This window comes from Aspergillus tanneri, assembly GCF_003426965.1.
Source record: "Aspergillus tanneri strain NIH1004 chromosome Unknown AapTan_8_pilon_pilon_pilon, whole genome shotgun sequence".
In the NCBI taxonomy this organism is placed as follows: domain Eukaryota; kingdom Fungi; phylum Ascomycota; class Eurotiomycetes; order Eurotiales; family Aspergillaceae; genus Aspergillus; species Aspergillus tanneri.
This window is the reverse complement of record NW_022984635.1, coordinates 2,895,925-2,908,996: the sequence shown is the minus strand read 5'-3', so window position 1 is coordinate 2,908,996 and position 13,072 is coordinate 2,895,925. Positions and strand designations below refer to the sequence as shown.

The 13,072-nt window shown below is 44.6% G+C and overlaps 5 protein-coding genes across 5 annotated transcripts; 2 read left to right on the top strand and 3 right to left on the bottom strand.

The window, feature by feature from the left end:
• Nucleotides 1-1,041: 1,041 nt before the first annotated feature.
• Nucleotides 1,042-2,624, bottom strand: ATNIH1004_011544 (alpha-hydroxy acid oxidase; the record flags this gene model as incomplete). The annotated part of the gene is made up of 9 exons (XM_033576106.1): nt 1,042-1,117; nt 1,166-1,242; nt 1,318-1,571; nt 1,631-1,705; nt 1,751-1,915; nt 1,980-2,214; nt 2,284-2,386; nt 2,445-2,478; nt 2,531-2,624. The coding sequence occupies 9 exons, from the start codon at nt 2,622-2,624 to the stop codon at nt 1,042-1,044; spliced, it is 1,113 nt and encodes a 370-aa protein (XP_033421961.1).
• A 2,021-nt stretch (nt 2,625-4,645) lies between these two features.
• Nucleotides 4,646-5,818, top strand: ATNIH1004_011543 (uncharacterized protein; the record flags this gene model as incomplete). The annotated part of the gene is made up of 1 exon (XM_033576105.1): nt 4,646-5,818. The coding sequence occupies one exon, from the start codon at nt 4,646-4,648 to the stop codon at nt 5,816-5,818; it is 1,173 nt and encodes a 390-aa protein (XP_033421960.1).
• Nucleotides 5,819-9,465: 3,647 nt separating this feature from the next.
• Nucleotides 9,466-9,728, bottom strand: ATNIH1004_011542 (uncharacterized protein; the record flags this gene model as incomplete). The annotated part of the gene is made up of 2 exons (XM_033576104.1): nt 9,466-9,615; nt 9,663-9,728. The coding sequence occupies 2 exons, from the start codon at nt 9,726-9,728 to the stop codon at nt 9,466-9,468; spliced, it is 216 nt and encodes a 71-aa protein (XP_033421959.1).
• A 342-nt stretch (nt 9,729-10,070) lies between these two features.
• On the bottom strand, nt 10,071-10,730 carry ATNIH1004_011541 (GNAT family N-acetyltransferase; the record flags this gene model as incomplete). The annotated part of the gene is made up of 1 exon (XM_033576103.1): nt 10,071-10,730. The coding sequence occupies one exon, from the start codon at nt 10,728-10,730 to the stop codon at nt 10,071-10,073; it is 660 nt and encodes a 219-aa protein (XP_033421958.1).
• Nucleotides 10,731-12,039: 1,309 nt separating this feature from the next.
• On the top strand, nt 12,040-12,540 carry ATNIH1004_011540 (uncharacterized protein; the record flags this gene model as incomplete). The annotated part of the gene is made up of 1 exon (XM_033576102.1): nt 12,040-12,540. The coding sequence occupies one exon, from the start codon at nt 12,040-12,042 to the stop codon at nt 12,538-12,540; it is 501 nt and encodes a 166-aa protein (XP_033421957.1).
• Between the last annotated feature and the right edge of the window lie 532 nt (nt 12,541-13,072).

Here is a 13,072-nt window from a genome sequence, read left to right as displayed (position 1 = left end):
TTACCGCTCATTTTCCTCTTCCTTTCTTCCCTTCTTCAACGACTCCTTCTTGTACATAACCTATCTTATAGGTTCTATGGGTTCAGCCCTTGACATTGCATTACTTAATAAATTAGATAATATGATAATTCTTCTTTATTTTATATATAATCATAATTCGAATATAAATTACCATACAGATAGCAATTTACACTATATTTGGTTGAATAAAAAATCATCGAAAAGTGCTAGTTTGTATCATTGTATGGGAAAGGTGGTCCGATTCGGGGGGTGGTCCGCTTCTAAGTGTCTGATCTTATCTAAAGGATTCAGGGATTGAATCGATCGTCAGATACCCGCACCGCCAAGTCGGACGGATAATAGCATTTGTGTACGGCCTCGCAGGCTCGTTGACATTATCCCTTCGTCTCACTACGTTCGTTTCAGGGCATTGTCAAATACAGTTTGGCCACAAAAGACGCCACGACGACTTTTATTTTCAATACTAGGTCAGGGTTGACACATACTCCAGTCGAAGAAGGGTCTCCGGAGCCCATTGCCTGGCCTGCAGGCAAGCCATGATACTTGCGCGTTAAGTGGTGTCCATTGATGAAGTTTAAAAGGGCCTGGTTAGAGGCTACAGTTATAGTATATAAGAAATAAATAAATCAAAATTAAATCAATTGCAGGTGTCACTCGGAGACCGAAATGGCCTGTCTTCGTCCCAGTGGATACGGGCACGACCTTGCAGAAATCCTGCATTCCCTTGGAACTCAATGCAATTCACTAGGTCTTTGTCCCGGAGATCTTCTCCGGTATCCCTTTGATAAATATTACAGGAGGATTATGGACACAGGAGTAGGGCTGCGCCAGAAGAGGAGAAGATAAATTAACCACTTGGCATCATGTATAGTGGTTGGGATTGGGATATTCGACAGGATAGTCGGATACAAGAAGTCAAGTAAAATTAAAGCTAAAAGTGGAAGCAGAATACAACAAATTGTTATATTATGCCCTAAGGTCCCCTCCTAGACTATCTGTATACCAGGCCAGAATTATTCCTCATAGACGGGCAAGTGTCCTATCGGCTTGAAGCACGGAGAGATGGTTTCGTCGTATATCTTTAATTGTCCGACAACTAGGGCTCGTTAACACCTCGCAAAAAAGAAAATTATGATTCGCATACCCAGCTAAAGCCATCGTTGTCTTCAGTTCACGATGTAGTATTTTCATGGCCAGCTCGACGCCGTCTTGGCCGTTATACTGTGCAAAGAAAGCACAGTGAGCACACAAGGTCATAACAGTGCAATATCAATGGTTAAGGTCGGGCAAACTTACAGCTAGACCCCAAATCGGGACGCGCCCAACAAAGCAATGCTGTGCCCCGAGAGCTAAAGCTTTGAATATGTCGGATCCACGTCGAATGCCACCCTCCAATGCAATTTGGATCTTCCCTCGAGCTACAGGTTCACATTCTCTAAGAGCATCAATTGCAGCTGGAGTGCCATCTAATTGCCGTCCTCCGTGGTTGGAGATAACTACTCCATCGGCACCATATTCTATCGCCAATTGAACGTCCTCTTTCGTAGTTACTGTGCCCGTATCATCAGATTATGTATAACTAGGGACGCATTCCGGCTTGTAAACATACTTCCCTTAAGCCATATCGGCAAAGTCGTGTTTTGGCGTAGCCACGGAATAAAACTTTTCCACTCGAGACTCGCATCTGATCACTTAGTACGAACGGCGGAGCTTTTTCGAATGGGCTTACCGTAAGACTTCCGACCATCCTCGTCAAAGAAACTGTGCTTCCCGCCGAAGTTGAGGTTAGGGTATGACATATGCTCTGGGAGCACAAAGCCATTGCGGTATTCATTCAATCGCTGGCCGATAATAGGGAAGTCTACTGAGAGAAAGAAGGCCCTATAACCAGCCTCTAAATGGAAGGGGAGTCAGTCTCAACTAGGCTCGGTAGGACGATGGAGGATAGAAAAACGCACTTTCGGCCCGTTTCAAAAGTTGTAGCGCGATTGACCGGTCTCTCAGAATGCACATCTGAATGGCGTATGGGTTCTCTTGGCCGTGCGCAATGACCTCTTCCAGGGAGACCGTCGAGTAAGAAGACAAAACCATGCTTAGGCCAGAGCTGGCTGCTGCTCTGGATGTGGCGAGTTCACCGTCTGGGTGGGCAAGCTTCTGCATCCCGGTAGGGCTGAAAGCGAGAGGGAATGCCACCTGACAATTAATCCGATAGTTAAAACATAAGGCTCATATCTGAGTTAGTGTAAAAGCGGCGTCTCGCACCTTACATCCAAAGATGCTAGTTGAAGTATCAATCTCATGGACATTGACCAGAACCCGAGGTCGAATTTTGTAGTGGTCAAAGGCTGTTTCATTCTCTCGAAGGCTGTTGAAGTCCAGTTAGGCACTTTTCTTAATTAAAGCAGCGTGCTTCTGCGCCATACGTGACCATATCCATTGATCCATCATCATGATAGTCTAATTTCGTCAATATAATCTTCCTTTCGAGCCACATTAGGTTTAAACCTACCTCTGTACACCCGTGGAAGCTTTTGGTTGCCAGCATCCTTCAAGTCTTTGATACAAAAGACGCGTTTATCAAGGGTGGGGGGTCGGTTCGCCATGTTAAAAGTCAATAAGGTAGCTCGTTATCAAGCACTGTCTGAAGATGTAAAGTCTCTTGTGACTTGATTAATACTCAATGGAGCAAGATATTCTGCCTTGGCGATAGGAGGTAGATAATTCAACGCAAAACCGAATGATGTGAACTACCAAGATTCGAGGACGGAGAAAGTCGCCAATTTAACCACGTAGAAACCTCGCAAGATAATAATTATTAGGCCGGATTAGTACAGATCAATGCTGGTGGGTCGCCTGGGCCGAGTAGAACTATCAGTTTGGTTTGGTAAATTCGTTTTCCTGAAACAACGATGCGTTAGGTTGACTAATAACACAAAAACTTTATTATCACCGCACTCTTAGTTCACCGGATATTTCACGGCTGTTTCAGACTCCCTATTGTTCAACTAAAAAAGCGGCGATCATTGCTTAAGAGCAAGATACAGAGAAGCATATGCCGCAGGACTATTCTAGATGCTCTAATATGTATAAAACTTAAATTTCTTATAAATCTTTTTAGATAAATCTGCGATGTGATAGGTCAAAGTATTCCTACTCCACATGCGTCTAAAACCGACCAATGCAGCTTCGTCGTGCAACGATTTCAGCAACACGGAATTTTTTCTTTTCTTTTCTTTTTAATGCCCAAAATGACACTCATGCATGCGGCTACCATACATTTGGCTGTCGCTCTACAAACAAAATGCCGCAGACGTTGCAACATTATTGGTAATTTAGCGTATGCAGAAATTGTCTTTAGTTCTTGGCACCTCCTACCCGAAAAGATGTGCCACTTTGGGGGTCAAATTTCAACTTATTTATAGCGTTAAAAATTTCATTCCACCTAGAAACTTGTCTACATATAACGCGTACATATAAATAATAGTATGATTTAAATGTGGTAGCATTAGTTGTGAAGGGGTGAATTTGACCTCAATATAACCCAATCAAGTTAATTAATTGATATATCTTTTTAATTTACAACGCGTCGGACATGCATTTTTCGTGTTATTCCATGAAACAGGCGAGTATAAGGGGCACTTAAACCATAGTAATACTACTAATCTCAGATGCTTCAGAATAACCTAAGTTAGAAGTATAAATACAGACATTCTGTATGTTTATGGCGGTTTTAGTGGTGGAGCAAAAAGTGGCACAATTTATGTGTTGCGGCTGCCAAGAACTGAAGAGAATTCTGCATACGCTAAATAAGGTTGACCAAGGCGGGTTTCGAAAATGATCCACATTAATACAATAGCAAGTTTTAGGATTGATTAAGGGACTAAACAAATCCTAACTGGAGGGCCCTATTAGCGGAATGTACTTACAGTTAAACACAGTTCTAAGATCGCCCAGCGCGTGTTAGAAAAATCGTGCTGCGGAATAATCCCGCTGACAAGAAATAGTTATTGGTAAGCACACCAGATAATGATAATCAGGGTTATGGGTTGATTGTTTTATCTTAGTTACCCGTGGTACTCTTTCTCAGTACTTCAGCTAGCATGCGATAGTCACAATGGGCTGTTGTCAAGTGATAATAGGTTTAAGCGCATGTCAATTATTTGTAAATCACAGCTTAGCATCTCGCAAAAATATGTTGCTGTGTATCCAGCACCAAGCATAGTTCACCGAAGACATGGCTATCTGCCTGTTGTTCAGATTTATTAATACCACGATAAACGTGCAGAGTTTCAGGATGGGCCAAGATTCTCGACCCGCGGTTGCACAATGCCGCTGGTGCTTAACTTAGCAGAACCTCCTTGACATGTAAATACCTTATTTTCGGCGCTTTAAAAGTATAAGTTTGTATGGTTAAGCCAATTACATCAGACAGAATCCTGGACCCTGTAATAATAATAGTGGGCCATTATTTTTTCTCTGCGGTGACTGTACGTCGCACCTTTAATACTCTTGTCTATATAAGCCTACGGTGTGCTCTTTGTTATGCTGCTATTCTATTCTTTTTATTACTATAATTTTATCTTGGGTTTCCAGTTATAAATTATTACTTATTAAATTGCCTAAGATGAAAAAAGACTTTGTTGGATGGATGCTATTTATAGCCTTGTTCTGTTCTTTAGCTGCGTCAAGCAGTATCATTGTCAACAAAGCCCCTGATTTCGTCCGTCCATATGTTCTTCCTAAATACCGTGGTCATGCTATTAGGCTTACAAAGTCGGGTCAAATAATCCGCTTCTCTATCACTGCCAACTCATCCGACGGCGCCTTCTCTCTTATCCAACACAACGGCAAACCTTCGGGCTGGCTATCAGCCCGACCACATACCCACGGGGTAACACACGAGCATTTCTACTGCTCTCAAGGTCGTTCTCAGCTCTGGGGTCTGAAAAACGAAACTAACGCCAGCCACGAGGCCCGCGTTGCTACACCTGGTGACTACGGAAATATCCCTCCGGGCACTATTCACACATTCCAACTAGTTGATCCTGACTCCCTCCTAACCCATGCCTTCCACCCGGGTGGGTTCGAAAATCTCTTCAATATCTACAGCCTGGGAGACCATGATACTCACGGCATTAGTTCGCCCTATATTCCCACTACTGATGACTCCTCCCCTCTCCCACCGATAACAGATAAGGAATACAACCTTCTCGTCTCCCTTGACCTCTATGCAGTCCCAGAGACAGAGTATATCCCGAGACGTGATTTTGTAAACGGCACCGCCGGAGACGGAGAGACTAAACAAGCCTGGCACGACGGACCTAATACTCTACCAAATGACCCGACGACCCCTTATTTTATCGCCAAGGACTACGGCCCGAAATATCTTAACACCGACATTGGATATAAGGTTATCCAGCCTCTAACAACAGCTGCACAAACAGAGGGAAATTTTACTATGGGAACAATTATCATGTCGCCTAAGCTGGCAAACGAGACCGTCTCGCGGGTAGAATTACCACATCATTTCGCTCTCCAGATGGAGGAAGGTCAGCTTTCCTTCCAGGTACAGGGTTACCCGCGTGTGCATCTGCTGCATGGTGATGTGGCGTTTGTTCCTGCTGGGACACCATTTACATACTATGCTACTGTGCCCTATACCAAGTTTATGTATATGAATGCGGGCGGTAAGGGATTGGATTATCAGTTATTAAGCAGGAGCGTGTCTTGGGAGTTCCCGGCTTATCCTACTTATTCGGGATTTAAGCCTAATCGAACTACCACTAAGCTTGGGTGAGGTGTGATAGACTCCGTTGACTATCTGTGTATTGTATTATACTTTATGGAGATAAGAGGGAAACTAGGTGTTGTATTAGTGATGTTTTATGTATTAACAGAATTATTAAGAAGATTATGAAATGTGGCTATATACTGATTAATTATAGATAGTTTAACTTTATCATTGTTCTGATAGCCAGATCCTTAATAATAATAGAATTCACTTTCATTGCATCAGTGATATGACGGTGATATGAAAGCATTATTAAGTTTTCCTCATTCGACTGTGTCTCCCTGATCCCCACTCTGACAAATATGGGCCCCTTTCATGTGTAACCAGCTTTATTTGATGTTATTGCCTTTGTCACTCCTTTCGTCTTCCTTGCATAGAAGTTAATTTCTCTGGCAGTCTTCTTTAACAATCCTTAAGACGGCGAGTTGATTCCTGACAGCTTTGTTGGCATTTAGACCCCATAAAATGGACGCACCGTCTGTTTGTCCGTCTACAGGTTGAGTTTCTTTGGCCTGGATCGGCTTGACCTGAATCCTAGCATCATGGAAAGTGATTCATTTGAAGGTATATCTCTGGATTCTTATGTCGATTTTTTGGTCCGGTTTCTCGACGCCATCAATTAGCAAGAGGACGATAACTGTCGATAAGAGGTTGTGACTGTACTCCGTCTTAACCATGGCGCGATCACATTTGCTCCTTGTAATATCGCCCGGCTTACTATTTACTGCTGGCCCGGCATGGCTAGAGATATAATAGTGTTGACCTGCAAATTTTTTATGTTCAGCCACTTTCTTAATAATGTTGCCGAAGGAAACTATAATAAGATAGAGACCTTTTTGGGCGATCTTATCCATGGAAAAGAACAACAGAACCCAATTTAGAAAACCATGATCCACTAGCTTCCTGACCTTTTTTAACACTATGGGCTATTTAGTTAGTATAATATCTTCTGCAGTGTAACTACTTCCAAGGCTACTGGATTGTAGCGCACGATTCCCGTGGGCTACCTGGATTAGATCTCTATCCACATGAGTGTTGTCGATTGCGGAGCTTAGGTGTTGCCTGTGGGGCTTGCTTATTCCCAAGACTATCCTCTAATGAAGAGAAAAGACTTGAAGAAGTGATAACTGCTATAATGCAGATTAAACTAATCATGTCCTTAGTAAACAACCTATTTTTATGTTACAAAGAATAGCTTGTCCCAGATGTTCGGGATACCCGGGATAGCAATAATCTGCTAATGGGCTATTACCATGTGGTAGGAATACCACTCCAGACTGCGTTCGACCGCTTGCGAGATGCCATACATGGTGTGCAGAGAATGCAAGAGTTGTTTGATAAAAACAGAACGCCAGCCATGCCAAACGCAGTTCCAAGCGTATTTGCGCTTTTGTGTACCTATACAAGATACCGCTTAAATAAGCTCTATGCGTCTTGCAGCGAGGTATGCAGCGGGATGAAAATTCAGAGTTATTTTGAGACTGCATGGAAGGCAGGAGCCATTGTTTGGAAGACACTTTGGTGGAATTGGCAGAGGAGACACTAGCCCGACAAGGTGAATGGATACCTTCGTGACTTCGCTTTACTTCACCGGCCCTGCCATATGATATTCGGTACCATTCAAAAATTGGTTAGCGCACCTCCGTGACGCTTTAAAGACCTCCTGGACACCAAAAGTAGCATCTTCTTTGATTGCTTTTAAGTTTTATTTTTTTTTTTTTAAACTTTTTTAGCGGTTGAGAGGAGAGTAAGGTTTACCAGAGGGGCCTAGCCTCCAGATAGGCTGGCCGTTGGGAGGGATTCGGGATCCCGAAAGGGTTCAAGTCCCGTCCCATAATCCCAATGGGAATTACATTTTGATTCCCTTCCGTGCCAAGCTATTCGGGAAGGGATATTCCCATTCCCTCTTATCTTAAAAATCACGTCCCGTTTCCTGTCCCATTTCCCATATGGGAATTTCCCTTGGGAATTAGGATTAGAAAAGGAAATTCTCATACCATTATGGGAAGTGGAATATTCCCGATAGGAGAAAGGCTTGTTTTCCATACACTAATACCCATTTCCATCCATACTCGGTATGGATTTGTTGACCATAAAAATACGTGTATCCGCAAGTACGGATCCTCAATAGAATTGGGTCTATGATTCAACTAAACTACCAAAACATCTCGCTTTTACAAAGGCGAGGTTAACAAACGAAGAGTGTAAACTAACTCATACCGGTATAGGAAATATACGCGATCCAATGATGTTGTATCATCTTAAAACATGTATGGTATGAGCTGGTTGGTTCGCTATGTTAGAGCACACCACCATACCGCCATACCGCCATACATGGGCGCCTGTCCCTGGTTCGACCTCGCTTAGTCATTATTTATGTAAGCTAGTTTACTTAATAACTAACTAGTAGCGGCCACCCGGCCACCCATTCAATAGAACAAGCAATCACTTCCAAGTTCCAACACGCTAACCCCATCACATGACTAGTTTCGGTTGTTAGGGACCTGCCATATTCGGTATGGTCACGTGGCCTCACTTAGTCACCCATCTAGATAGTCAGCTCGCCTGAGCCCCTTGAATTGAAGAGAATTGTACCTCGCGAACATCGGTCCACCTTGGCATTAGAACAAACCTATTGAGAGCGGTGAAGGCCAGACATTTGGGGGCGGGTATGACCTATAACCTAGTAGCACACCTTCCCACACCGCTTTCAGCGTGCTACTGCTAGAGGAAGTCTGAGTTTATGGAAGCCTGTTGAACAAATGGTATTCGGACCGATTCCTTCCTAGCGCCTTGGCTACGAACAACCCAAATCCCCTATCCCAATTGAAGAGCAACAAAGTGTGGCATCTAGATGAGACGTTGAATATATATCTAGTTGAATATAAATGCTCCTTAGTAGGCTACGTGCGTGTAGCTGGTATAGCTTCTCCTCTCCTATGCCCCATTTTCCCTGTGCCCTGTGGACCGTATCAAGGTTTTCACAACAAAGCCAGAGATGTGCTACTAGTAACCATTCACAAACACTTGTAAAAGCCTATATTAACCGTATTTTATTCTTAAGTCTGAGAACATAGAGAAATACGGACCCCAGCCAGGACCTGGCCGAACTGTGTACACAACCGAATGAGGCAGGAAGAGGTGCTCGTAGTTTTTTTTAACGTTCGATTTACCTATTTATTGTGGGATCACGCGTCTGAAATGACCGCGATCAATGGTAGTATTTTATATGCGCCGTTCGAATGCAGGGGACTGTTCCCGATGTTTCCGGGCTATTGGATGGAATTCATGCCAGCGTTCTCCCTCATAGGATCTATAGAACACTTATTGCGCCTGCATTGTGCTTGGGCTGCGTTGATTTAGTTGTGCTGATGATTAGAGCTCTGACGTGGAACGTGCTGGGCCTTATCGAAGACGGTGACAGCATTTGTTGTTAATCGTACGGTTAATTCCTGGAATGCGCCCGATGAATAAGCAGTTCGAGAGGACTCCGGACATCAGGGTATGGTACATTTTGGTATCACATTTCAATAACATAAAGCAAGGCTTCCATGGGTTATCAAACAAAATAAATATAAACCAGCAATATCAGAAGCATTCTGCTGAGTCTTGCCCTTTTCATACGGACAATCATAAAGGAGGACCACATTCAATCAGAAATATTTAAACCCCCGAAACGACCGCAACATCATATACACTCCCTGCAACGTCGCGGCCATTCCCCCTCCGGCCGTGATCCAGACCGCACGCTGGACATACAAAGAACGGATAGGGATTTTGGGCGAATTGGAGGAATTATCTCTCTAGAGTATGTGTTAGCTCAGTAAGATATATATGACCGCCGACATACCGAGCCCACTCGGTTTGTCAAACCGCCGCTCTGAGGTCTCGATCCAGGGATAATGGTTTGATACATGATCGATTTTTCCGAAGAGGATATGGAGGATTGAAGATGGGTGTTTTGTTATTTGGACGTGATGTGGCGATATTTATAGCAGCTTGTTGGATGACATCATGGAGGCGGTTCCATGGAGCTGTCATATTGGTGAGCCATGGTTACTCACGTGAAATCGAGTAGATTATGCTGAATATTTTGTTTTTGGTATTTAGTTGTCATTATCGTGATGTCGGAGATACAGGCAGTAATATGTAGGCGTATCTAGTTGAATTAGGAGTACTGGATGGAGCTCAGACTAATCTATACAGAATATATTCCTCTAGAAGAATGGCCAGACATGGTATCTAAACAGTCTAACATCTAACAATCTAACTGCATGTCCAATACTCGTACATCTCTCGTCTCTAACCAAGCCTTCTCCTTCCACACCTCAAAGCCACAATCCCGATAGAACTTAAACGCAGCCTCATTTTTGACTTCCACGGAGATGAGCACCCAAACCCGACGAGCTCCCATTTCGACTGCCTTTGTCTTTGAGTGCGCTATAGCTTCCTCGACTAGTCGTCGCCCATTGCCTTGTCCGCGCCCTTCCGAACGGACAAACACCCCGTTGAACTTAAACGCCACAGTCGATAGATCAAGAGTCTGGACCCGATCAAGCTGCGAAGAAGAGAAGAGATCCATCAAGTTTGCAAGCGTCCAGTCATCTTGGTTAGGAACGACGGCCGGTCCTCTCAGGGTGAGTGTTCCCATCCATTCCCGAGTTAAAAGCGCAGGGAGGGGATTTGAGTCCACGACAGCCGGGGAGTCACCTCCGAGGGCGATGAAAGTGCGGGCGTTGGGATCCTCGATGCGAGACAGCCATTTGGAACGCGGAAATAAGACTTCGTTTTCGTATTTCGATGAGAATGCCTGTGGGCTCTGTTGGAGGCCACACAGTCGGAGGTCTTTGACTCGGTCGATGATGATATCGAGGTCGTCGTTGGGTATATCGCGGGGGATCACTGCGATGTTGCTCATATTGCGGTGGATATATACAATCCAAGTTCTAGCTGACTGAAGAAGTGTGTAAGGTCATCTTTACGAAGAGGATATTAATATGGCTCGATGGATGACTCACAGCAGTTCTTCGTACTCCTGGGTGACGGCGAATTACTAGAACTGGTAAAGCGTGCCTATTTAGGAATAGCGTGTCTTTGCCGCTTGGCATCAAGGTGCGTGGCCTATATAGCTTCTCCGATGCCTCGTGAGTCGCCTCCATATTCTGTCGTGTTTTTTCACCACCCTCTCCTCGTTTTTACCGGGATTTGATGAGGCATTTTTGCTACTGGACCGGCCACCCCGTGTTCTGCACTTCGCCACCTCCTTTCTGCCCGAGCGAGTTGCGAATACTGCGCGTCGGTTTCCAGCGGCTGTGCGTTACTTCTGTGAGAATCAATCTTTCTTTCCTGCTGCTCTTACGTTTATTGCTCGGAACCTTGCTGATTCATAGTCATCACTGTATATATAGGTCTTTGCTGAATTCTCTCCGTGCTCACTGCGGTTTTCCTTCCATTGTTTGATTTAAATATCTTATACCAAAATCCGTCGCGACGGTACATAAGATGCAAGGTTACGGATTACCGCGGCAGCTCTAGTGCTGAACTGGTGAATGGAGCTGCTCTGAGATAAGCATACATTAGGGTGGAGAGCGACGGTACTTCACGAAACTCCGATGCGGATGGTAAGAGTGACTGTTTTGGCACGTACGCCACAGTGATCTTAGGATATTGAGAATCAATAAGGTCCTATCATTGATCCCAGTCCGGCATGATCACCCAACCATCTTCACAGACGACTACCTTCCGATTATTTGGATTCGGTTGTTAGATAACAAGCTCTTGAGAGTCGACGGATAGGGTGGATCTTGAAATCGCCAAGAATCATCGAGAGCCTGTCATTGTTCCGGCTACAGGATAACGTGTGATCGAAATTATTGGAAAGAAGCGGGTGCTGGCGTTGAGTCACCGTACACAGGTGGCCTCTCTACACTTCGAGTTCTGTCAAGGCGAGTCGTGTCCACTCTCTTCCAGGATACTGATGGAGCTAATTCGGGGACAGCTGATAACTAGTTTCTATTTACTGAATTTGTACACAAGTTAAGCCTCGGCTGACCTTTCAGCTACCGCTTCTACTGTCGAAGTATCTAGATATAAGAACGAGCAGCCAGTGATTGATAGTGAACGGCAACTGGCTGGGAAGTTGGTGGATGAAGAGGTGATGGGGTGCTCTTGAGCGTACTGGGTATATGACTCCGCAGCATATGATTTTAATCGATAGTGTTCTGACTATGCCGGGCTCAACTGTCGAAAAGGAATACCAGCGCCGGATTGCTGCGATCAATGCGGTAATTGCATTCTGTAATGTAGAGGAGGGGTCTGGACGACCAAATATTGCACAGAAAAGGAAATGCAGCGCTATGGCTGATTTACCGTCTGCTCCTCCTGCGAAAAGGCAAGAACGCACCTCAACAGATGAATGCAAGACTGCTCTTTGTCAAGCAGTTGCGTCCGTCTGCATTTCAACTCCAAATGAGAGGCCGAAGATCTGCTTCCTATGCCTTGGGAACCCCCGACTTCCTGAACATGAGCGATTGAAGACATACAGCACCCCTGGCTCTCTCAGCCTCCACTTTGTTGACTGGCACGTCAAGCCATACCCGAAAGAAATGCGTGTTAAATGCGGTGTCTGCAATAAAGAGTTAGAGCATAAGGCGCACCTGATGAATCATGCTGAGACAGCGCATGGAATTGTCTCACGTTTGCCATTGTCCGCTCTTGGCCCAATTTAGACTGTACTTTCTACGCAACTCAACATCTCCAGAAGAATGAACCTCTTGCCTTTGTCCTGACCATTGTTACCCTCGTGCATGTCTGTATCAGCCATTTCGTGGTAGTCTTCCAATGTCATATCCGATGTGATATCCAATGGTGGTGCTCTAGACTCGACATCTGTTGTTCGTCCGATACCTAGCAATTATCGCTATGGTGGCCATAATAAAAAGTAGATACAAGATAATTAAGATTGAATTTATCTAAAAGCATGTACTGCAAGAGTAAACGTGGAATCCAATGGCACCCTGGTAAACCAGACCCTCTTTCATAGGCTTAACAGTGATGCACCGAACGATTAATCAGCACGCATACCCATCAATAAAAACAGCTATGCGCTGTCTATTATAGGTGGAACACAAAGCAGTGGACGAGGAGACTAGATTCAAACTCGTCGGGCTTAGCGCTCGGGCCGCTAGTCACAAGCTCTTCTCCTACTACTAGGTCTTTCTGGAGGGAGAATGGCCAATTAGCTAGTCCTCTTTCATACAC